Source organism: Clarias gariepinus, chromosome 3, assembly GCF_024256425.1.
Source record: "Clarias gariepinus isolate MV-2021 ecotype Netherlands chromosome 3, CGAR_prim_01v2, whole genome shotgun sequence".
Taxonomy (NCBI): domain Eukaryota; kingdom Metazoa; phylum Chordata; class Actinopteri; order Siluriformes; family Clariidae; genus Clarias; species Clarias gariepinus.
The window spans coordinates 25,284,549-25,311,305 of record NC_071102.1 but is presented as its reverse complement, the minus strand read 5'-3'; the positions used below and the strand labels follow the sequence as shown (position 1 = coordinate 25,311,305).

Genomic DNA, 26,757 nt, shown 5'->3' with positions numbered 1-26,757 from the left:
TCTTACCAACTGAGTCTTCTTTCAACACAACAAATGCAATGTCTATCTAACAATAACTAAAAGCTTCTACGTGTCAGCACTGAGTATTTGAGTTTATGACAAAAGCCATTGTCACTTTCAATTTCTAAAATAGAATCTCTGAATGATGGACCTACAAATAAAACTTTTTCTTTCTTTTTCTGTCCTTTCCTTTTTCATTTCTTTCCAATATATTACTTTATTTACAATTCAACCTCTACATGATTGTCACTTCTTTGTAAACATACGCATAGTTATTTTTTCCAATCATGTTGAGCTTGTGTTAACATCATCTGGTGTTATGCATGTAATTGCACTTTGAATGCTGTTGCTTTGAGATCCTGCCATGAGAATGATTTAAAATATGCTTTTTTTGTTGCCAAAGGCATTAATAAAGTATCTATCTATCTATCTATCTATCTATCTATCTATCTATCTATCTATCTAACCAACTAACAATATATACATATACACTGATTTTTATTTCTTTCTACATTGTAAAAGAATGCTGAAGGCGTCCAAGTGCAAGTGACCCCAAACTTTTGATCGTTAGTTTATATAAGAGAGAGAGAGAGAGAGAGAGAGAGAGAAAGAAAAGAGAGATACTGTTACACACACACACACACACACACACACACACACACACACACACACACACACACACACACACACCCACACATACACACACACACAGACATACAAAATGGTCCTAATAGGCTAAGTATACCTATGAACACCCTGTACTGTGGGTGGTGGCCAAAAGTATTAAACATATGTCATGTATTATAGTTATTTGGTTATATGATGATGGTATTTAGTTTCTGAAGCCATGGCCAGCATCATCTCCAGACCTATAACCCAAGAGAAAACTGTTAGACAATGGTGAAGAAGGCAGAAGCAGTCAAGAAACCATCTTCTTCACACGATATTCAGGAAGCAATCAAGCAGGCATGGATTGTCTTTTTGACTCTAATGCCCAGCCGCTTCCAGCAGGTTTTGAAGATTTTACAGCTTCATATTAAATATTGATTCTTGTATAATAATTTCATTGACTAAAAAATAGATATATTCTTAATATTTTGAGTGCCTGATTTTTCTTCTTTTTTTATTTTTTTTATTAAGATGGTCATTAAACCATTGGATTTCACTTTGGTATGAATACTTTGGGCCACCACTGTGGATCAGAAGATGTGCTAACAATACTCACATATGTGTGTTTCATCATTCATCAGCACATATCTTTTCATGATGATAAAACGCATGCAAATTTTGTGGCTGTGGGTCGTGTAAAGAAAAAAGAAATTTTTTTATTTGAAAGACTAAAATAGTCAAAGGATATCCTCCTTTTGATTGCTAAAGTTATGGTTAGGGCTTAGCGTGTAAGATATTGGCGGGGCCCTATGAGATCATGTTTTCAATCTAAAGTTGTTGTTTTTTTTCATACTGAGAATAAGATTACAATTAGATTAGTTGTGTTAATTATTATCTCAGTGGAAAAGTCCTCACAAGAAACTGTGTGTGTGTGTGTGTGTGTGTGTGTGGGTGTGTTTGTGTGTGTGTGTGTGTATTGCGGCCTGGTTGATCAGTGTTAGCAACCTGTTTCACAAGCAGCGCTTAGTTTATCTCTGTTTCTTTTTTTTCCCCTAATTAATTTTCTAAAAAAAAAACCAGCAAGAACAATATCGTCCCCTTTCTTCTTCAGGTGGTGGATGCTGATGCTGTGATACTGGCAGAGGAGCAGACAAGCCCCCAGTGGATGCAGTAAAGTGCTTTTGGAGGAAAAATTGCAAGCAAAGGTATGAATATGAACCAGCTGTGGCCTGTGCAACGTAATGTAACTAAGCCATATGGCAGGGAAAAAAATGATGGGAAAAGGGTGCTGGACAGACAGATAATAAAACATAAAACTGTAGAATGCACATGTTATTTACATTTTATACATACGTTCGGGTATAAAGCAAAAATAGTTTTCTTAGTGAGAGAAGCAGTGCAGAAAATTCACACCTACATGGTAGCAATATCATGCTAAATTATGGAAATAAATATAAGTTATTTTAATACTGTAAAACTAATGCAAGCTTAAAATATTAGCTTATATGATAAACTTCAGGAAAAGAAGAAGTGTATATATTACACACAATACATTGCAAAAGCCTTAGGCACCATATTATTTGCTGTACCAATTTTGTTAGATATGTTTATCATGTCTGCATAATTGTGTACAAAATCATTTAGTATTTCCATATACAACTTAAAAATTAATAAATAAATAGCATTATAGAAAATATATGCATGGTTGTAAAGAAAAATAATATAGTACAAGACAGACCAGTTTTCATATGGAAACAAAAAACCTGATGTACGCTCCTGGGATTTACATAAAAATAGAAAGGAGAGAGTGTGACAAAGTTACCAGAAAAACTCATATTCTCAAGCAAGCTCAGTAAAACCTAACAGCTGTTTTCTTATAAAACTGCACAAATCTGTGTCTAAAACTCCTAAATTTAAGCAATGAGTTTTTTACTCCAAATATTGACTTTATTTATTCTATTACCTTTTTTGCTCTTAATTGCTTCTTTTATGCAGAAATGTTTTCAAAAACATCTTTTGCTTATGTCATATTTGTGTATGTGCCCAAAACCTTCGCACAGTACTATAAGTAAAACAGATATGAGTTCCTCTGGTAACTTTGTCACACTCACTCCTTTCTATTTTTATGCAAATCCCAGCAGGGTACAATGCATATGTTCTCTCCCTCTCTCATATGTGTGTGTGTGTGTGTGTGTGTGTGTGTGTATATATAAATATAAACATATATATATATATATATATATATATATATATATATATATATATATATATATATATATATATATGCTACAACAATACTGGGAATTTCTAAACTATAAAATAACACATATGGAATTAGGTAATTACGTAACAACAACAAAAACAACAGTTAGTTGTTATTTTAAGACACAGAGGTCAGCCTTTCTGTAATAGTTCTTGCAAGAAGAGTATTGTCAAGAGCATTTGCAAAATCCGTCAAGCACCATAATGAAACTGGCTCTCATAAAGACCAACCCAGGAGGGCGAGACCAAAACCTACCTCTGCCGCAGAAGAGAAGTTCATTTAGAGTTATCAGCCTGAAAAATGACCAATTAACAGCACCTCAGATTAGAGGCGTTATGAAGTCTTTACAGAGCATAAGTAGCAGACACATCTCAATATCAACTGTTCAAAGAAGATTAGTGCATTTTTTGGACGCCTTCAGCATTCCTTTACAATGTAAAAAGAAATAAAAATCAGGAACAATCATGGAGTTAGAAAGTGACCCCAAACTTTTGAATGGTAGTTTATGTGTGTGTGTGTGTGCGTGTGTGTACACACTTCAGGAAAAGAAAAACATGTAATAATATTTTAATACTAAATTGAATGCTATATGTCATATATGATATATTATTAATACATTTTATTAACATCATATAAATATAATATACATCATACATTTCTTTTGGCTGTACATCTTTTTTGGGTGATATTGATAGTAAAATAATATATATATATATATATATATATATATATATATATATATATATATATATATAGTGCAGTAATGTGTAAACCACAGCAAAGCTAGCTTCAAATGCATGGGGTTGGGTAAGAGCAGACATTTGGTCTGGTTTTAGCCTTAAACATTTGTGTGGCAGAAGGCATTTTCATTTTCACAGTAGTTAGACAAAGCTTTGACGGATAGTCTAACTTCCTCTTTAATAGCAAGGACTTTCTCTCTGTAGTTTTTCACCACTAACTAATTTTTAAAGCACCCAACTAATCCTCTTTAACCACTTAGCAAACACTATACATGGGTAAAATGTATAGTTGAGGGTTTAGAGTTAAAAAGCTTCCTTAAGCACCCTAACACACAAAACGTAACCACAGAGCCATCAGCGACTGCTGGCTGGCAATGCACGTCATATATAGTTAGCCTTTTCTAACACTGTATACAAGCCAAACATAAAAAGACATCTAAAGAAAAAGTAGAAACAAAATGCATCACTGGGTTTCAGACGTTGTTTTTTTTCCATTGCAGAACCTAAATTGATGGCAATGTTAGACAGAATTCTACTTAGCAGCTTTTTTTTTTTTTTTCGTCCACAGGAAGCTGCTGTTAAAGCGTTCACATAGTTACTAAACCCCAGGCCTAGTTTAGGGCATCCTCTGTAGCCCACATGCTTTTTTCACACAGGACTGAAAAGTAACACATCTATCAGTCATAAACACACACATGCACACACCATGTGCCTTCAAATAGCATTCAGAAAAAGAGAAGTGTGAAAAGAACAGTGTCATGCTGAGTGCAAAGCCACTTCCGCACCAATGCACAGCTCTCGTAAGGCTACACAACGCACAGCCTGACTGTTGGTAAGCACATGGTTCTCCTGAACTGAGGAACACCCCAGTGTCCAGACGAGGAGGAGTGTGAGGAGGAAGAAGCAAAGAAGTGTTACGAGAGAGAGAGAGAGAGAGAGAGAGAACTAGAACAAAACAAAGAAAGGGTGGAGACGGCAAGCGTGTGTTGGCTGGTAGGTGATAACAACAATAGATATCATGGTGTCGTGTTATGGTGTAAAGTGCAAGCTGCAGAGCAGTAATTAACAGCTGTTGGTGAGAAATCATCTTTGATGACACACAGGGGCAAAGTTACGTTAGTTACAAGTCGCTCTCTCAATCTGAGCTGGGATGGTCAATCGTGGAGGAATATCGTAAACAATTTCCTCACTTTGTTTTTGGGCTAAATTTCTCAAATGAACAAGAAAAATAGTTACGCTAACATTAATTATATAACAGAGATTATCTTTATGCTTTTTTTTTTAATGCATCTGCTGCATTACTAATTCGCTTATTTGCTAGTAATGAATGTGAAAATATAAAGCATATGTGCATTGGCAGTTTAGGGTAAAACTTTAAAAAAATCTAATGGAATGTGATCAAATAATTTAAAAAATATTTTAATAATATACTCTTTTCTGACGATCACATGTTAGCATCTTAAGAGGAAATATAATACTACACATTGATGCCATGATTTAATTTGAGGTTTAAAAAAATATTTTTTTTGGCTTTTATATATATATATATATATATATGTATATATATATATATTACATGCATATATATTTGCATGCAGGAAGCAAAATGACATCCATCATGTAGCAGCAGCCAGCTACACTGTAGCCCATGTCCCCAATTCCCTGTAATAAGTTATGAGGAAGCGTGTAGCTTATGAAAGTCCTAGCTAGAAATGAGGGAGGGGGAGAAAGCTGAGCGATCCAGCCATGGAAACAGAACTATACGGCTAGTTGCCAGGAGACGGGCAGTGATAAACCGGCTGGGAAATGCTCTCTCTGTACTGTGTGTGTGTGTGTGTGTGTGTGTTTTTGTGTGTGCGTGTATTAAACACACACTGCATCACCATTTGATGCAGAACGTAAGGCTCGCTGCCATTTCAGATAACATATGTAAAAGGAGTCGTGTAAAACGTCAAGCATTTATTTTTATCCATTCCTTTTTTACCTGGCTGCAGGATGGAGATATGATATGATATTTAATCTCTGTATGCTAAAAAGGTTGCATTCATGTGGAACACTAATATGAAAAAAGAAGTGAGGGTTTTTGTGGTTTTCAGTCAAAAGGGAAGCCCTGTAAATATTTATCATCTTTTTGAGACCCTTTGAGTCTCATTGTAATTGTACCTACTGTAGTGATAAAATGCAAATGCAATATGTTGGTGGTCGCTCTGCCATAGCCTTAGTATTCAGAGAATTTATGGACTCTTCATGACTCAAATTATGTTTTTGTATTTGATCAGGATGTTAAATTTTGATGATAAATTTTGATGTGGGTGCAAACCGCACAGGCTTCCACGTGTTATGACTTCATTGCGATTCATACGGAAAGGATTCAAAATTTGACAATAGCAATAGAACAATAGGGTAGTGGTGGTTTGAATAATTAAGGCTGTGGGTTACTGGTCGGAAGGTTAGGGGATCAAGCCCCAGCACCGTCAAGTTGCCACTGTTGAGCCCTTGAGCACGGCCCTTAATCGTATCTGCTCCAGGGGCGCTGTGACCTGGCTGACCCTGAGCTCTGTCCCCAGATCCTAACTGTGGTATGTAAAAAAATAATTTCACTGTGCTGTAAGGTAAATATGACAAAAGTTGATTATCTATTATTATTATTATTATTATATAATTTTCATATGACATTGTTGATTTAGATACAATACTATATAAACTGAGAGAAATTTTTTTGTTTAGGAACAGGGGTAGGCCTGCTGGTAGTTGGGGAAAGATGAAAATATAAATAAAAAATTATGCAGTATATTAAGTAATATTTAGTATATTAAATGAATAATATAAATGTTGTTTTGGTTTGAGTATTGGGTGGGAATCAAACTTCCTCATGGCAGACGAGACCTTACCCCTTACCATGCCAGGAGCATATCCCAGGAGACTTAGGGCAAGAGGCGGGGTACACCCTGCACAGGGTGCCTATCCATCGTAGGGCACACATACATGCTCATTCACACACTATGGGCAATTTGGGAAAGCCAATTAGCCTAGTCTGCATGTCTTTGGACTGTGGGAGGAAACCCACCAAGCACAGGCAGAACATGCAAACTCCATGCTCACAGGGGTGGGAATCGAACCCGGCTGGATATCGAACCCGGACCCTGAAGGTGCAAGGTGACAGTGCTAACCACTACACCACCGTGCTGCCATAATATAAAGTCATAAAGTAAAGTAACATTTTACATCGATCCATATCATTTGATTATTACATAGTGCACAAGGTAAATCTTCAGTATAATCTTGAAGGTTATCATCTGTTAGTGCTCGAACAAACATGAAAACCAATGGGAATGACATTTACTATTCACTTTCTTGTAAAGCAAGTGAGCTTTAAAAAAAAAAATTCCGACCAAACGTGAACTGGCGTGAATAAACGGCTAAAGTTTTAATTTTAATGATAGACAACATAAAATAGAATTATTAGGCAGAAGTAAGAGTCCATGTCATATGGTGTATTACTTTCAATTGAGAAGTGGCAAAAAATGGGATGTTTCAATCTCACCCCTTTGTTACTGACCTACTTTTAACAAATTTGTGAAGAATTATGGGAATCTAGGTACAATCAATTTAGCACATTTTTGAAGTATGTATACAGTATGTTCCAGTAGTCTAGATCAAACTGAGAGCTGATACTGTACAATGAAACGTACAAATGTACTGTATGAATTTTAAACTGAGCTTGGAATCATTTTGTTATGGTAAACTAATTTTAAACTTGGGAAAAAGTTGTTTTAAACCAGATTTGTTCTGTTAAAATATTTGTGTAGTTTGGTTTTAACCATAATGTGTATGCGATAGATAGCTACTACTAATGTTGCTTGAAAAGAACAGAATATTTCAGCAAGGTAATGTGAGAGATTGTAATGCATTCCAGAGGAACAGGATTTCTATTTTTTTTTTTTTTTTGGAATGATAATTGGAAAACATATAAAATTTCACATTTCATGCCAAATCCTTGAGATTTTGCATTTCCTGTATACTTGTATATCTTGCCTTACATTTGCATCCACATAACTGAACCTAACCTTATTGAAATTTGGATATTGGGTAGAATTTGATTGAATATATCTTGTATCACACTGATCTTTTCTAAGCTGTTTATGCCGTGACTAACATTACCATTCTTGAATGTTCTGAACCTTGTGAATGTTTAAAGCATGTAACTGCAAACCGAAGTAATTTTAATGTCCTGTGCAGATAGAGGTGCTACTGTACCCTGCACTGATAATCACAAATTATCTGATCATGCTCAACATTAACCAGTTACTGGAAACCAAAAATGCAAATATCAGTATGTTGTGTTTAGGTTCATTTTGAACTTTATTTATTTCATTTAGTTCATCTTTTGATCCTTGCACAAGGTGTACAACCATAATGCTGAATTTAAAACTTGGCTTCTGACATATTGTTGTGATAAAAAAAAAAAAAACAGGTTATGTTGCTCTGTACTGTATGCATCTGTTGTCTCCCTTGCCCAGGTTTGCCAGCCATGGGGAACCTCATTAAGGTCCTTGGCAAGGATTTAGAGAACTGTCCACATTTTTTTCTGGACTTTGAAAGTAAGTGCTTGTTGCTGTGTGGTGTGTTCTGTCTCAGTGTGTGTGAGAGCTCAGGGTGGATGTGCTGAGGTTGGAGAATGGATGGATTGGAAGAGGTTTTGTGGGTGCCTGCATTTGTTTTTAGCAGGGAAGAAGAGTTTTATTGTTAAACCATGACATTACACCAAACACCCCAGTCTTCCCGGTCTTTGTCAACACTTTTTAATCCATTCCATCCACACCCTATGCCTTGTATATGCCCCTGATGTCACACATATCTGTATACACACACACACATCAAACAGATCTCCATGACCCTCCATCACCCACACACGTCTCCCTTCTTTCTGTTCCAGGGGGCTCATGGGGAATCTCCTGAAAGTGCTGACTTGCGCCGAACTTGAGCATGGCCCAATAGTTTTCCTTGACTTTGAACGTGAGCTCATCAGCTTCTTATTTTTTGAGTTTTGTTTCTTTGTTTTCTTAGCGCTGCTCATCCCCATTTGTGTCCATTACATCTTTCATTTCCTCTTTCTCTCTGTTCCTCTATCTGTGCATACATTGCTGGCATTCAAGAGTTTCAATGTACAGTGTCCTCCTACTGTGACTGTTTTTGTTTTCCCTTTAATTTCCAGGTCTAGCATGATGCACAAATTCTATGTAATATCTCAGGAATGCCATGCATATATAAAATGATATGCAATAGAAACCTATTTTATGATATTTTCCCTTCTTTCTCCTCACCACTGGCCATCTCTGACTGCAAGTGTGTGTGTGTGTGTGTGTGCGTGGTTTGGCAAAGTGGTGTGACTGAATGAGTGGGAGAAGCACGCATGTTAATATGTCCAAACTGAGGAAGTGGGAATTTCCTTTTCTCTGTTCACTTTTTGACTCTTATCCTTCCCAATTAGCTCCTCCTTTTCTGAAACCTCCAGTCCTTTACCAGCTCCAAATTAACATTTCCTCTCTGCTGTTTCACTAATTTTGTGTGCACAAGTCGTCAATGAGCTCAAACAGGCTGCAGTCTAAACAGCACTCAGCAAATACTTTGTGTTAATGATGTAATATACAGTGACCCAAATTAATCCCTAGTACACCAAGCAATTTACTGTGTAATAGTGTAAGTGAGATAGAGGTTTGTATTATGGTTATTTATGATGTCACTTTGAAAGGAGAACACGGACAGCAGCCTGTTCTGCTCTGTACTTTACTCTTTCTGATGCATTGGGGGAATGGCCACCTCTGTCACAGTTCTTGGTTTCCTTTCTCATAAAACCAGTGTTTCAGAAACTGAAGGAACAAAATGCATTTCACTGCTGTTAAATGAAAGCCTCCAACCTCCAGTTTTGACAGCATTCATTTCATTTTAAATAAACTGAAAGTTGATTCTTGCCAATATTCAATTCGGTTTTATTCATACAGAGCTTTTAACAATGAGCGTTATCGCAAAGCAGCTTTACAGAATCAAAACTATGCACACTAACATACAAAATCAGATTAAACAGTTACAAACCAAAACTAGAACATCAGATCAGTTGTAAATATTAAGCTATTAAATGCAGGAACATGTGGAATATTCACTGTGGGCAGACTGTAGAGCATGGGATTTATAATGTATGTAAAATTGGATTTACTTACCCCACACCACAGGAGGATCATGGTTTTATGACCTTGTGCAATTCTAGTGGCGTAAATTGTCATCTAAATTGGTCCAAGTATCCTCTAGTGTGGCGAAGAAGAATAATAAACTAATGGCTTAATTTAGTACATTTTGTTCTCTTATAATAAATATAGCAAAGTTTTTATACAGTATATATACCCTCCATGCATAATGTCCTTCCTTCTGGACAATCCAATGAAATATAGACCAACTGTTGCTTTTAAACACACACACTATATATACATATTGTAGCGTTTTTACGCCTGGAAGAATACTGGAGAGACAAGTGAGCTTCCTGGCTGCCCAATGCAAATGGCTGGGAGTACTTTATTGAGCAACAGCACAATTCACAGTCACTAAGCAGACATCTACACCCACACACAACCTGGCCGAAGCCACTATCCCAAACACCTTTCCCCAACACGGTGAACACATCATAACCCCTCCCGCAAAGCATGATGGTCGTCTGTCAAACCCCACCCACGCCACACTGCCCCCACCCGAGCTGTGACCGTCCCCGGTCACCATGGCGAACTCAGTCCTGGAGGCGTGACAGTGGCCGGCGCTGGTGTTGTGAACGCCGGAGTCCTTCCGCGGGGGAAGGAGGGGTGCAGCCACCCTCCCGAGGCGGACCGGCCTCCACAGAGTTCAATGTTTCACTGGCGTTGGGCCGATAGGGAGCGAGACAGTCTCGGTGGAGCACGACCACTCGCGACCGCCCCGTCAACCGCACCCGGTAGACTACATCGGAGAGCTGGGCAATGACCGTGCAGGGGCCCACCCAGTGAGACATGAGCTTAGGCGAGAGCCCCCTTTTCCTTCCAGGGGAATACACCCCCAGCAGCAAAGTCTCGCCCCTGGCTGTGAGTGTCATACACGCGGCGCTGTTTAACACCGGCGTCCGCCAAGTGTCTACGTGCCAACTCGTGGACACGGAACAGTTTGTCTTTCAGTACAAAAAAATAATCCAACCCCGGCTTCGTGGGTAAATCCACTTGTGGGGGGGACCCGAACACAAGGTCCACGGGCGTGCGCAACTCGCGACCGAACATTAACGCAGCTGGCGTCAGCTGTGAGGACTCCTGCACTGCTGTGCGATAAGCCCAAAGCACGAGAGGCAAATGTTCGTCCCAATCCTTTTGACGGTCGCTGGTAAGCACGGCGAGTTGGGTGGTGAGCGTGCGATTGAAGCGTTCCACGAGGCCGTCACTCTGCGGATGAAGGGGCGTGGTGCGGGTCTTTTTCACCCCGAGGCGCTCGCACACCGCCGCAAACACCTCCGCCTCGAAGTTACGCCCCTGATCACTGTGCAACTGCTCCGGGGCGCCGAATCGGCAGAACACCTCATCCACCAGCACTCGAGTCGTCGTGGAAGCGCTCTGGTCAGGGACAGCAAACGCCTCCGGCCACTTGGTGAAATAATCCATGGCCACCAGCACATACCGGTTCCCACGATCGGAGATAGGAAACGGCCCAAGAATGTCCACGCCCATACGCTCCATAGGTGCCCCCACCCGAAAGTCTTGCAGGGGTGCCCGCGAGCGCTGGGTAGGTCCCTTCTTTGCCGTGCAGATGTCGCATCTGTGCACAAAGAGTTCACTATCCGTGTGGCAGCCCGGCCAGTAGAAGCGAGCGCGCAACCGCCGCAGCGTTTTAGTGACTCCGAAGTGTCCCGCACCCGCATGCCCGTGTACCATTCCCAACACTCGTGACCGCAGATTCCGCGGCACCAGCAGCTGAAAAAATTCGCCAGCGCCGCACGGTCGTTCCCAGTGACGGTAGAGTAAACCTCCCCGCAACACTAGTCGGTTGAACTGCGAGTGGAGAGCTTTTTCCTCGGGCCCCAGGTGAGCAACCGCGGCATAATCCGGTCTCTGGCCCGCGTTAACCCACCCCAGCACCCGCTGCAGCGCCGGATCCTTCTCCTGCTCGGCAGTTAGCTGATCACAGTCCATCTGGAGCACAGGCGAAACGGCTACAGGCGATGGTTTACGTGACGCGATAACTCGGCTGCACACCGGGTCGGACGGCTGATTACCGACGGGGGCTCCGGAGGACTGCGCAGGGAGAACATTCGGCTTCACGGGGGTCAGAGAGTGTTCGATGTCGCGATCACCCACGCGCTCCTCCACCCGCTCGCAGTGCCGACAACGCTCTTTGCTGCACGGCCGGCGGGATAAAGCATCGGCGATGGCATGCAGTTTTCCCGCTCGGTGCTGAACGGTAAAATGGTAGTCCTGCAACCGCTCGAGCCATCGCGCTAACTGCCCCTCGGGCTCTTTAAAACTAAGCAGCCACATCAGCGAAGCGTGATCGGTCCGCAGCAGGAAGGATTGCCCGTATAAATACGGCCTAAAATGTTTAAGGGCCGCGACGACCGCTAGCAGCTCGCGCCGGGTGACACAGTAGTTCCTCTCCGGTCCTGACAACGCGCGGCTGAAGTAAGCTATAGCATGCTCTGGGGTGCGCTCTAAGCCGTTACTCTCCATCCCACTTCTGACACCAATGTAGCGTTTTTTACGCCGGGAAGAATGCTGGAGAGACAAGTGAGCTTCCTGGCTGCCCAATGCAAATGGCTGGGAGTACTTTATTGAGCAACAGCACAATTCACAGTCACTAAGCAGACATCTACACACACACACAACCTGGCCGAAGCCACTATCCCAAACACCTTTCCCCAACACGGTGAACACATCATAACCCCTCCCGCAAAGCATGATGGTCGTCTGTCAAACCCCACCCACGCCACAATATACATATATACAGTTGGACTTGTTATATTCTCCATGAGTGTGAACATTATGCATAAAAGGGAAAATAAAATTGTTCAGTGTCTGTATCAGATTAAAAATAAAAATAATAATGACAATAATAATAAATTATATATATATATATATATATATATATATATATATATATATATATATATATATATATGTATATATATATATATGATTGATTGATTGATTGATTGATTATTCCCCCCCCCCTACAACATGTTTTAGGCTTGAATGTGGTAGTGTGGACACTAAACAATTTTATCTTGTGGTCGGTCAGTAGTTTTTTTCTTTGTATCTGATATTTAAACGAAATTCCCATTAGAATTTTTTTTTTTCCAAAGGAAATTTAAAAAATTATGGATATGCCTAAAATATATGTATGCATAAAAGAGATCAAAGTAAGGATAGGTAAAAAGAAAGATATAAAATACAATCTCATAACTAATATTCACTTACAGTGTTTATATAGGGTCTGCTCGACTCATATGAACTTGAAGTGTTAAATCAACACTGGGGATTTTATTGTGTGCAAAGTTACATGACTAGGACTATCACATTTTGTGGTGTAAAAGAGCAACAAAGTAACAAAGTGTAACTGTCCAAACAGTTACAAATGGTGAGAGACTGAGTCAGAAAGATGTAACAATTCTATAACATGTAATATTATGCATTACAAATACGGAAATACAGCAATCTTGCACATATTACACATTTGTGAGATGCTTTATGTGTGCAGTTGACTTTTTAACTCGGCTGCAATACACAAATTAGAGAACTGTAAGTAAACTCTATTTAAACCTTTAAATAGAATGTAGATAAACTGGACAGAGGTGGTGTAATGTTTCCAGGAAGTCCCTGTTTAGTCACACCAAGCTCAGAAACTCAAATGTATTTGCTCATTCAATCATCAGTCCCCTGAAAGCTATTTCGACCACAACAAATCCTCCAGTATACTTTAATACAATCTAAATCAGATGGAACAGTCTGCCTTAGATAATAAAGTGATAATACCACTGAAGGATGGAGTAAATATCTTCCATCATGGTCAGGAACTGGGTGTGGTACTTGGTTTACTGCCATTTCTGTGAATCAATAGTAATGTGACTAGAACGCTGGTTAAACTCGAAACTATTGGCATCCAAGGAGAAAGGAACACATCCGAGGCTGTGTCTGACAGAGGTGATAAATAATCCAGGAGAACCAGTAAGAACACTGGTTGTGTTTGACTTTAATTGACATAGACGTTTATACATTGACACTGGGACCATGTTGGATTTGCAGATGCCCAGCCCACGGAAGCAGAGACGGCCGTTTGGAATCAAGTCAGCGCGGTTCTGGAGGAGGCTCACGGTATTCTAGCAGAGTTACAGTCCTACAGCGGAGCAGGGCAAGAGATAAGAGAGGTGAGGACATGTGCCAGTAGTATGCAGGTCTCAGCCACACTGTTGGAAATCTACTAGTCAATTCTGCTTTATGAATAATTCTGTTTCCAATAGCCTGGGTTTGTAGGTTTGGTTGCATATGTTTGCAGAGTATTAATGTGTACATGGGGTTTATTCAGTTGTGAAAACTCTCACTTCCTGTAGATCAAAGCTCGCAGCCGGTAGAACCTCTCTCACTCAGCTTCTACACCGCTTACTGTAATTCTGTATTTAGGGTCACGGGGACCTGGATCCTGTCCCAGGAGGCTTAGGGCACGAGGCAGGGTACTCCCTGGACAGGGTGCCAATCTATCGCAGGGGCACACACACATAGACGCACGCCGAGAGAACCTAATGAACAAAAATTAAAAAAGGATCAATGTGTTTTATTTTAATTGTATTTACCCACAGCTGTTTGTCAATTCTAACATGGCTGTTACAGACATTTAGTTCGAATTGTGTTCTTTTCTTTAGGCTATTCAGAACCCCAATGACCTCCAGCTTCAAGAGAGAGCCTGGAATGCTGTGTGCCCCCTGGTGGCCAAGCTGAAACGATTCTATGAATTTTCACTCAGGTTAGGTGAGTAGGTGTGCAGAGTTTTTTTTCTTCTTCTTTTTTTTTTTTTTTTTAGATGAAAAGATAAGAAAGATTACATGATGTGGCCACCACGTGAGCCAACACGGCAGCAGCGTGCAAAGACAATAGCAGCATGTGCCTTCCCTCTGGCGCAAATAAAAGATTTTTCACAGAGGAGTCGCCATGACTACCGCATCCAGCAGAGTGTAAAAGATGAAGAGCTTCCATGTCCTGTGCATGGGAGGATCAGAATTTAGCAGCTTCAGCGGCTAATACAGCTAGCTTACCACTTTTCTTTTGCCAATGCTGACGAGTCAGTAACGCAGCTCTAAATCTTTGTCATGGGAATGTAACTGACTCAGGAGAAACTAAACACACACCGATTCGATTAAATGATGACTGCAAGAAAAAAAAAGACAAATAAAAAAGCATAGTTCTTAACATACACACGTCTTCATTCTTTCCATCTCTTCCCATCTATCCAAGCCCCAGATAACAGCTATGGAGGTTTCAAGTTTCTGATCAGACCTCCAGCTAAACATATTGGCTTTATATTTATAGAAGTACTGATGCATATTTCATAAGGAGAAAGGATGGGTTATCTTGAGCCACGCTAAAGACATTAATGGACACACCATGTCTTAACTTGGCAGAATGTTCGATTTAAAGATCATAAAGGTTAAGTTTAAAAATACTGGGTCTTTTGATGTGATTGCTGCCCATCGAACTCACAATCTGGAATTAATGACTTTGCAGATTTTCATTTATCATGCACATAAAAATACAAATAAGTTGTTAACAAAAAAAATACCCTTTTTAGTACAGTCACGTTTGCCTTAAATCCGAATGACTGCATGAAACCAATTTACAGCAGGGAACAATATACATTCTGTGTAATTTTAATGTTGCAGAAAATGCCCTGCGCAGCCTTTTGGAAGCACTGACAAGCCCACCGTACGCTCCCATGCAGCACCTGGAGCGAGAACAGGCTCTGGCAAAACAGTTTGCAGAGATCCTGCACTTTACTCTCAGCTTTGATGAACTGAAGGTGAGATTAACGCACAGCACGCGCTTCACTCTGTTTTTGCTTTATTGCTTTGTTATGAAGTTGATGCGCTGAGTAATAAAGAGCCATATTTGCAGCACCGCAACAGGCTGTATGATTAACAGATGTTCTTAACAAGTTATCTTGTCTCTTCTAGATGACAAATCCAGCCATTCAGAATGACTTTAGCTACTACAGGAGGACCATAAGCAGGAATCGACTGAACAACCAGCAGGTGCGGTGCCAAAATAAACTTTCAAACTGACGCGTGGACACATTACAAGCAGGTCTACTGTCTAAGCAACCAATATTTATCTCTCCTGCAGTTAGAGGCAGAAAACGAAGTCAATAACGAAATGGCCAATCGGATGTCTCTGTTTTACGCAGAAGCGACACCCATGCTGAAAACCTTAAGCAATGCCACAACTAAGTTTGTGTCAGAGGCAAGTATATAGAAATGTTCTGGAGTAAGGGTTTAAACTGTTAAAAATGGTTAAAAATGGTGTATTGCCATTTCCATGTAATGTATATTGCAGAACAAGACTTTGCCTATTGAAGACACCACAGATTGCCTGAGCACTATGGCCTGCGTGTGCCGGGTCATGCTGGAGACTCCGTAAGTCCTTACTTTTATAGACACACCACAAATATTCCTCAGACCAGATCATGCATCAAGGACAAAATGAAAAGAAAGATAGACAGATAAAGAATTTCAACCACAGTAGTCTATAACATGTTACTATTAATGATATCAACATGAGCAGCAGATGATGATGATGATGATGATGATGATGATGATGATGATACAAAAATCAACAATCACTGACAATAGTTAATAAAAATTAATTGGAACAGCGTCATATTTTTCCTAGCATAAAAAAGAAATGTGTGTAGGTATTGAAGCCTTTGGAACCTTTAATGGGGCAATAGTGGCTCTGGGTTGCTGATTGGAAGTTGAGGGTTTGAGGGCTGCCATCGTCCTTCAAGTCATCAGGCCCTTAACACCTACTGCTCAAATCTACCTCAGCCAATGAGATTCCGTGCCAGTCCCAAGCCCTGAGAAATTGAGTTGTGACAGTAAGGGCATTTGGCACAAAACCTGTGCCAGATCTCGCCAATCAAACAATCTGATACAGACTACATTTCTATCAGCATCGCAACCTGGATGCTGATGCAGTTTGTTTGCCAATTCTACTTGCCAACATTGTTCCAGCTGTGCGGTACTAGATGAAGACCGTTAGCGATCAGCAGTGTTTAAGTCTCATCACATTCTCAAATGGATTGCAGTCTGGGCTTTGAGTGAGCCATTTTAATACATTCAAGATCTTGGTTTTCAGCCATTCCAGTGGAGCATTTCTGGGCATTTTAACAGCTGTTTGTTTTGGTTATTTTCCTCTATTTGGTTCCATCCATCTTTATCACAACCCTTACCAGCAACCTTACAACAATGCTACCACCACTGTACTTAAATGTAGCCACTCAGTTCAATTAAATTCAATTATATTATAATCCGTGAAGGGAACCAGATTCAATAGGGGACTCATCCTAATTGGGGTGGGACGATTTGCTCATGTTGTTAAGCTTTGTTGGATTTATGCCAAATATACCAATTTGTGCCAAAGACAACGTTTTTATTATCAAATGACATAACAGTTTTATCAACCTTCCTTAACATGCGAGGCTTTGGCGATATACCAATCAACCATAACATTTTAATGGGGAACATTAAGCCCAGTGTTTGATGGTTTCTCCTTGTGCACCCAGGATGGCGCTGGCCCTTTTGGGGTATCGATCAGCAAGACCTCTCAGGATGTGCTGTGGTGTCTAGCACCAGGACATTAACATTATATCCTTTGGGTGCTGTGTGTTGTGGGACATGGCCTCCATGGATCAAATTTATTTTCCGTTACATTCCTGCTAAGCCCCATATGTGGCGGACTGTGATGCACTGAGTGTTCTGATACCTTTCTATCACAATCTTTGCTACATTGTATGCGCCCCACAGGCATAATGAACCTTGGGTGCCCAAGATCCTATCACCAGTTTACTAGTATATAATTGATAATCAGTGTCAATGTTATTTAGTTCACATGGCGGTGGCATTAGGGTTGTGGCTGATGTATTTCCGAAATAATAATTAGTTTATTTTAAAAGTTAACTTCAGTTCTAGGTTATAACTTAAAAGAAACGATTAAGGTTTTAATACTTATGCAAAGTATTGTGAATACTGGACAATACTGAAAGAATCTAAAAACACTAAGTAATTTTGCATATGATAAAGTTTGAATGGTTTAATTACATTAAAATTAAACAACTTAAAAGCTTTCCTCCAGGTTATCTGATGTTATTCTCCAGTTAGCTTGCTGAAATGTTGGGTAATTGGGAGGCAATGCTAACAGTTGTTGTTTTATAGCAGTACTTTTAGCAAGCCACTTAAACAGCAATTAGCATTTCGTTATATTTAATACTGTAATATTTTGTAATATTTATTTTTTCCTGAAAAGCAAAAATGTTTCCTCTAATACAGTACAAATCTTTCATCATCAAATTAAAAAATGATTTGTGAAATGTAGGTTTAATAGATATATAGATCCACTTAAACAAAAAAATATTTTATTCTGACTAAAAACAATACTCCCACTGGCGCATTCACCTAGGTAAAAATTCAAATTTGGATTGGACCATAGCTACTCACTGAATATGTTTAGATAAGAATAAAAATAAATAAATAATCAAGTAAAATGAAACGTTTTGGCACTTTTGCTTTACATCATATTTTGTTGTGTGACACACCACTTCCTGAGTCTTGTAAATCAGGCTTATTAGCTAAATAACAGGTCAGTGACAGGAGAGTGAATTTAATTGTCATTCCTTGTATCTTAGGGAATACCGGTGCCGTTTCACCAACACAGACACTATGCTGTTCTGCATGCGTGTCATGGTGGGCGTCATTATCCTCTATGATCACGTTCACCCCGTGGGTGCCTTCGCTAAAACCTCCAAGATTGACGTGAGACACTTTTTTTTTACACATTATTCATTACATTATGGTTATGTTTCTACGATTATGCATTTACTTATTTTACTGTACAGGCTTAGAAAAATTGTGACATATAGGAATATTGGGGGAGCTAATTATGGATCTATGTGGAACCCTAGAACAAAGGTTTTTTTTTTTATGATTCCTAAAGAAAGATAACACTCTTAGAAAGCAGAGTATCCATTTTCCTATTCTTAAGTGTATATTTTGGTAGTAATGTGGAGTAACACATTAATTGTGTGTGTTTGGGGGGGGGGGGGGTGTGTGTGCGGAGGGCTACTGTAGAATTCATTATTCAGGAGCAGATAGGTGTTTTCACTGTCACAGTAGGAGTGAGGATCAGAAGGAGTTGACCTTTCTCTAACACATTGTGTGTGTGTGTGTGTGTGTGTGTGTGTGTGTGTGTGTGTGTGTGTGTGTGTGTGTGTGTGTGTAGATGAAGGGCTGCATCAAGGTGTTGAGAGAGCAACCTTCAAACAGTGTGGAGGGACTGCTGAATGCACTGAGGTGAGTATGAGCGTATGGATCATGTCTGTACAATACAGTGTGTTCTTTTATTCGATCCAAAGAGTAATAAGAAAAACACCTAAACATTTTTTAAAACATCACTGTCAGATTGCACTACTTTGAGTAAATTTTGCAAAAATGCACTTTTTAGAAAAAATAGAAATATGTGAAATTGATTTGTCTGTTCATCTTAAGGTACACAACAAGACATCTAAATGATGACAGCACCTCGAAACATATCCGTGCCCTGCTTCAATGAGGGGAGACGCCTAGAGTGTGAGAGAGAGAGGAATGAAATCGAACGAGTATAAGAAGGCGAGAAAGAGAGAGAGGGAGAGAGAAAAACAGCTGAAGAAGGAAGTTGCTGACAGAACAAAGAATGAAGGCTTCGGGTGACACGCCCTCAGAAACCTGTTTGTTTACATGAATGAAATGCAAAACATCAATTTCAGAAACCTAAGTAGGGAAAAATGGAAGAACAAAGTATATATAATATATTGTCAGTTGTTCATCATGTCTTTGATTTTGTAAAAAACATGAAAAGAGATTATAGAAATATATATGTAGGTATATTAAAATAATAATAATTATAAAAAAAAAGCTGAAAAAAAAATAATAAAGCTGAAACAAAACCATGGCTTACCAGATAAAGACAAATGCATATATTAAAGCCCTACAATCAGAAACAAAAACAAACAAATAAGTTCCATATAACTATATACTTCTGCAGATTATTTTTGCACATAGATGATCCCCTTAACGATTATAAAGATTTTGAAAAAACGACTTCACATTTTATAGTGTACAGGGCGTATAGTGCCGCTCAGTCTCCATGCATTTAAATTCCATTCGATTTTTTTATCCATCCACACACCGTGCTTCTTCTGTTTCATTCTGCAGGAGTATTTTAATACTGCACTGCCTTTCCAAGTTTCAGTTACAGAATCAATGTATGAATATAAAACAAGAGACTCGCATTGCTGTATATACACGATAAAAAAGCACAGGTTAAGGAATTATTTTGTTTTTTGTTTCGACTTATTCACTAGTGCTGTACAGCAATACTGAAATAAAATTACAACTGCAAAAGTAAGTTAAGCTGGAATAAGTGAAATAAGCTTTATTTTCCAATCTAGAACAAACAATGAACAGTTCCTAGGGGTAAAAAATGAAGGCACTGAATCAGGAATCGTTCTGCTTCAGAAAACTGTGTGAGAAGGAATTGCAAGAAAGCCATGAAATTTCAGAAGCCACCCATCACTGTACATAACTATCTCTGCAGCCATCTCATGTACGGAAATGTTGTTTACCAAGAGTGTATTACATATTGAGTGAACCACACATCTCAAACGATCAGCCGCTTATCAGCACCAACTTCTTAGCAGTACGCCATCAAATGGTGTGCTCATTCTATCGTTCAGAAATCCTGGCAAACTTTATCCCATAATTGCCTATTAATATACTCAATTTCAATTTTATTCTTGTAGAAAACTGGAAATCAGTTGTTCTTAATTAAACCTACTCACACACACACATACAGTACACACACAAGACACATATACACACAAAGGGCATACAGCTGAAAAAAAAAAAGAATGTTTTGGTGTAAATAAGTGGATAAGCGGAGGATTTTCCACCAGCCATCTTAAAGGCCATGGAACTGATGCGCTTAAAGTCAACTAGAGAATGTTTCTTTTAGTAAGATGCAATTTAAAATAAAATAAAAAAAAAATCATGTCATAAATGAGTGAGTATTTAAAAAAAAGAAGAAGAAGAAGCTATTTAATTAAATTAAGATGCAACAAACGCAGTGTTGTATTTCGATGTCTATAGCCCTTAGTTGAACTAAATTTGATCTGACAGTATATTTTTTATACAGGGGTATGTTGGCAAACATATTCTGTATAAATAAATAGATGGCATGCTGTACAACTTCAGATAAAATTGTGTAAATACGGTGTTTTTATTCATTTTCAAATGTTCAGTGACTGAATTGGGTGTGTGTCGTGTCTAAGAAACCTTGCATTTGGCTTGGACTATTGGACTTGCCGTAGTCATAGGTTCCAGCTCTTCAACTTCATACTGGCGGAGAAAGTAATGGGCAACTTGGATGGGGGGAGGGAGGGGACTGTCCATTTGCTTGTTATTTTGTACATTTTGTGCAACAATAAACTTGTCATTTATTAAGCTCAGTTTGGTTTGTGATCTTCTGCTCCCTTTCTCTGGCCTACAGACAGACAGACCACTGTGAATAAATATCACATTACTTTACTCCGCTGCATTATGAATGGAGATAACGTGGAATTAATTACTATTTTGGCATCCCTACGTTTACATTACATAATCGAAATGACAAGTATTTAATTATTTCTGTATACACAGAGTCTGCATTTCAGCAAGACGACCATGCACAGCCGCACTGAGTGACATTTCAATTAAAAGAATTTGTAATTCTATGTAAATTATGTTGTAAATCAAGAGATTTTTGGATTAAAAATAGAGTAATTATTTAATATTCATCCTTGCAATCGACAAGGGGTGTTCGAGTCAACCCAGGACTTGATTGTGCAGAATAACAGAGCACATATACAGTATAATATTGTATATAATTCTTTGCTACACTAATACACTTTTCCCAGCATTTCTCTAGTACATCTATACAATCAAGGTAGGAAGTTTTCCTAGCACACTGGAGCCATTATCGGGCTGCCTGGTTCTTGGTAGGAACCCTGGCCTCCCAGGAACTCCTTTTAATGGTTGAAATGGCTTGGAGTGAGGTCAGGACTGTACGGGATATGTGACAATAACTATCCGCTGAGTTCCTGTAATGTGCAAGTGAATGACTGTGTGTACAGTTCCCATTGACAGATGCATCTCTTTCACAAGTTATCCATTGATTACCAAGGATCAGCCGTAATCGCCATTCATGGATTTATTCGGCCTTCTATAAACCATTTGTTCCATTAAATAATTTACTACGTCTAAAAGTTTTATCACTGTACTTGAAGTGTTCTGGGTATGTTCATAGGTTTTTAAATCGGTTAGAAATATAGAAAAGTCCCGCTTTTGACTTGAACCCCCTTTACCTTAATAACTACCACTCATTCTTTCCAGAACTACTACAATGCTGTATAGTAGAGTAGATATTCATGATCATTCATGAGCCTGTTCATATGCTGGCATTCCTCATTTAACTCCATACATTTAAAAGTCAATTAAAATATTACTTTAAACAAATACTAGTGAGTTTTCGAGTTTATGTTGTGTAGTTGTGGTGCAGCAGTTTCTATTTTTCCACAGTTAATATCACACCTCGTGAGTATGCCCCATGGGCACAGTGGCAGAATCAGGCAAGACAGTTGTTGACAAATGAGGCTGCTTTAAAAAGAATTTTCCTTGGGGAGCTAAGAATTTTTGTTCATAGGAAATAATCTACATTTATATTAATACATACACAAAAAAGGAAATGTAAGTGTATACAGTGTTCCTGAACATGTGTCCATTTCCAGTGCTGCTGATGTAGGGTCACAGGGCATTGTATTAATTAATTGTATTAACTATAATTTAATACAACTTAAAATGCAAACATTAATATCATTAATAATGTAAATCATTCATGGATCACACTTTTTTGGATTTAGTGTCTTGTGCCATATTAAACCATGAATCACACTGAAATGAAATAAACAAACAAAAAAAATTTAAGTTGCATTACATTTTCAATAATATATTTAGGAAATTGTTTAACTATCCCTAATTAAAATCAAAAGATGCATTTTTAAAAATACAATCTGTTCTTTACTGTATATGACAAGCAAGTTGAGGTCTTGCACATCAAATGGTTAAATTTGGATGAACAAAACTGCTCTTTATATATTTTTTTATTTATTTGCTGGTCAGAAACAAAAAATATAATAATAATAATAATAATAATAATAATAATGTAGCTTAGCCCAGAAAATACCTACATATTGTAAATGGTGAAATAATCTCTATGACCACAAGGGTGCAGTAGAGTATTAAGGAAAAAATGCAATCATGACCCTATGTGCACGATTTTTCAATGTATAATGCACATTTAAAATTTGATAAGCATTTTAAGCAGATCTTTTCTTTTTTGCCATTTTAACATTTTATTACTTAGTTTTATGTCACCGTATAAGACCAGAGATTTGAAAATGACCTAGAAGAGAAATAAACTAGAGGATATATTTTGTGATTCTGTGTCAAAACAAGTACTCCTTCAGTGGTGGATTATGGAAATCTGGAAATAATTTTCAATCAATACTTTAGTAAATAAATAGTGTTTGGTGTCACGCAGGCTGCACAGGTCATACCATAGTAAACTGTAATATTAAACACAGACACGGTGTGCTACCTTCCCTAATACACAGTGCTCTCTGATTTTGCAGATCTACTGAACAAAAACAAAAGAGTCACTGCAAATCAATTAAAAAAAGTTAAATTATCACACTTATCCTATATAAACTGCTCTTTTATCCTGATGGTAAGAATGACCCCCATGCCTATACAAGGAGCTTCAGAGTTCACTGGAAGGTTTGACAAGGATGAAAATGGTATAAATCATGATCTCTGGCCTTTACACAGATTTCCGCATGCGCTCACATACTCATTCACATCGTCATCTTGGCTGAAGTGAGCTAAATAAAGATTTAAGAATGAGCTAAACGACTTAGAGATGTCAACAAAACAAAATACTTTATTTGAATATCTGGAAAGATATATATATATATATCATATAAGTCATGAGCAGCTCTGCATTCGATTTTCGTTGAGTGTAACTGTGTAGACCCAATCTGCTCTAGGCTGAACATGTAAATGTGCTCACTGTAGTAACATCTTAACTATGAGAATTTCACAAGTCGTCCTTGCCCCTGTCGTAGATACCCTTAAGGACCAGGAAGTCCATTATTTTGTAAACAAAGTGTCTTTTTAAAGTGTCCATTTCAATCCATTTGCAGTAATGAAAAATTCAGCAACAGTGAGTGAGTCAACTAATATGGTTTTATAAATACTGAACAGATGTTGATCAGGATGATTCAAATTAGCTTCCAGTCTGGACCATTTTATGTGTAATATCTGTTTGAGTTGTTCAGGAGTTAACAAAGAAATTTTATTCGTAACGTAACTTGTAAATACTGGGATGAAACTGACGTTGCTAAACCCAACGGGGGCAGATACATGATGATTGCATAAGCAATGTTTGCTAACTAATTTTTACACTACACTAGTAGACAGAGAGGCAATACGGTGTAAATTGTAGTAACATTTTAAATGATTAACGAAACAAATCAGGAACAAATCTACTGCACTGTGGACAAATGCCTAATACTACTTCAAAAAACAGGACTGGCCTGAATGTGTTTTTTTAAACTTGGCTGGGGAAAGGTGTAATAAGTGAGTGAATGAGCAGCTTGGTTTCCATAGCGACTAGTGGCGTCTGCTTGGGAGCCCAACAAGCTAATTCTCTTGTAAAAGCCAAGATCCATGGAAAATCCCAGCATTTCCACTTTCAGATCATCTACTTATCAAATAATACAGTTAGCCTGAGTTGGGTGTCGTTATCAGCAAACAGTCATTATTTAAACATAAAAGGTAATCTGATTTAACGGATCCTGATTGTTATATTTTTATGATCAAGGATCTGAATGAGGAGGAATTAATTATATGGATTAACCAAAGTGAAAGAAACACAATTCAATCTGTGTGCACACTAACTCGTTTTTGTACAGTATTTGTAGGGTTTTAAAAGTTTCTCTATTTATCCAAGTAGCGAAACGTTTGAAATAAATAGAAAGAAAACCAGTTGCATTGACTCAACTGCTAGAAAACTTTGTCTATAACTGAGTTAATCTTAATCGACTTAATGTAAAATGTACTACATAAAATTTAAAGACGACTGTGTGTAACATCTGGCAGAATTATAAGACTTTGAAGGAGGGGATCAACATTTCCACTTAAATGGATATGCATCTTTTTAACATTTTCTTTCTAGCGATAATAAAGGAATATTTGTGAAACATAACTCACACTAGTGGTCTAGTTGCTGTAAATTTAAAGTCTTTGTCTTCTTTGCCTTGTCCTAAGGATATGCATGCTCAGCAGCAGAAAAAATTTATCCAGTTTCTCATGACATAGACCCTTAAACATTTGAAACACAGTGAACATGTTCGATCCTGTCCAGTGTTCCCAGGTAAAATATAGGTATTATATAAGGACAAGACAGAGTGAGTGCTAACTGCAGCTGCTAATCGCTAATGGGAAGCCCCTGGGCTCTGAACTTGGGACGTTTCCAGATAAATTCAAGAGCAGTGGGTCCGTTGACAGGAGCAGGGCCAAAGTAAACACACAAACTGAAATGTGAGAGCGGGCCGTTAGCAACCTCACACCAGAGGGAAGTACCACAAAAAGTAGCAGGAAGCTACAGTATTGGTGGTTAGTCAAGCACCAAACAGTTTCTGTCTCATTTGCCTGCTGATCTGTTTCACAACAATAGCTCAGTAATTTTGGAGCATTTGGCATGGAGTGTGCACTTACTGTGCTTGTTAACAGAATGGGTTAACCCCCCTGTTACCAGTTATTCGCTTGAGTGATGAGCACACACGCTTTGCACAACAGTATGCCACCTTTGCCCACTTTGACTCTATTGTTGCAGATAATTCCAGGGCAATTTGGCAGCAGATTTTTGGCAAGGCCACCTGCAGTTATATTATCAACAGTCTCACTGTACCTGACCTCTATACCCCATATACACATTCTCCAAAAAAAAAGAGCAGGTGTGTTTATATCTCAACACGGCCATGAGGGTTGGAGACGGTAGTTGTTGTATACATTTCCTTATATAAACACACACACATTAACCACTTCATTTGTATTCAGACACTAAAGCTAATTACTCTTTCATGGGATTGAAAATAGTGAGCAAAGACCTAGGGTGATTTCTTTTAAACCTAAAATTTTTACTTTAAGATTTACATAAAGTAGCGTAAGCATAAGCAGCAGTTAAAGCTCCAGGCCACAGATCTGAAGGTTGACAGTTTAAATATTGGCATTGCCAAGGTGTCACAATTGAGGCCTTAATCTCAACTGCTTAGCTTCATAAACTGTAATTCGGCTGGGGGAAGTGTTTCAAAAATTTGTGAAATATCTGTCTACTGTATGGGAAAAATGTAACCTAATCCATATTGGAAGATGGAAGACAAGGACAGAGAGACCAAAAATATTCATGCAGTATTATGTGAATGTCTGCAAAGAAATGCTTCATCCGTCCATCATCTATACCTCATATATGTGTAGGTTAATGGGGGCTTTAAAGCCCATCCAAGGGATTTCAGGGCACAAGGTTAGATACCGATACCCCCTAATTGGTTCTTCAACTTATTGCTGAACCTCATTGCGCATAGACATGCAATCATACACCAATGGGTAATTTGGAAATGCCAATCGGCCTACAACAGATATCTGTGGACTGTAAAAGTAAACTTGAGTACCCAGAGTAAACACACCAAGTCAAA

General features: G+C 38.7%; 1 protein-coding gene across 5 annotated transcripts in view; it reads left to right on the top strand.

The window, feature by feature from the left end:
* The window catches only part of fam49al (family with sequence similarity 49 member A, like), a 35,443-nt gene extending 14,034 nt beyond the window's left edge, over positions 1–21,409 (top strand). The window contains exons 1-12 of one of the 5 annotated variants that reach the window (XM_053492133.1): positions 4,584–4,605; positions 8,133–8,213; positions 8,549–8,628; positions 13,914–14,035; positions 14,528–14,633; positions 15,542–15,678; positions 15,833–15,910; positions 16,002–16,118; positions 16,212–16,291; positions 18,559–18,685; positions 19,152–19,222; positions 19,418–21,409. In XM_053492133.1, coding sequence (XP_053348108.1) covers positions 8,556–8,628; positions 13,914–14,035; positions 14,528–14,633; positions 15,542–15,678; positions 15,833–15,910; positions 16,002–16,118; positions 16,212–16,291; positions 18,559–18,685; positions 19,152–19,222; positions 19,418–19,481 — 975 coding nt within the window. In that variant the 5' untranslated portion in view covers positions 4,584–4,605; positions 8,133–8,213; positions 8,549–8,555 and the 3' untranslated portion in view covers positions 19,482–21,409. Of the gene's footprint in view, positions 1–1,720; positions 1,815–4,393; positions 4,606–8,132; positions 8,214–8,548; positions 8,629–13,913; positions 14,036–14,527; positions 14,634–15,541; positions 15,679–15,832; positions 15,911–16,001; positions 16,119–16,211; positions 16,292–18,558; positions 18,686–19,151; positions 19,223–19,417 lie in introns of those variants that run through there. The other 4 variants (XM_053492134.1, XM_053492132.1, XM_053492130.1 and 1 more) reach the window with 4 other exon arrangements.
* The last annotated feature ends 5,348 nt before the right edge of the window (positions 21,410–26,757 follow it).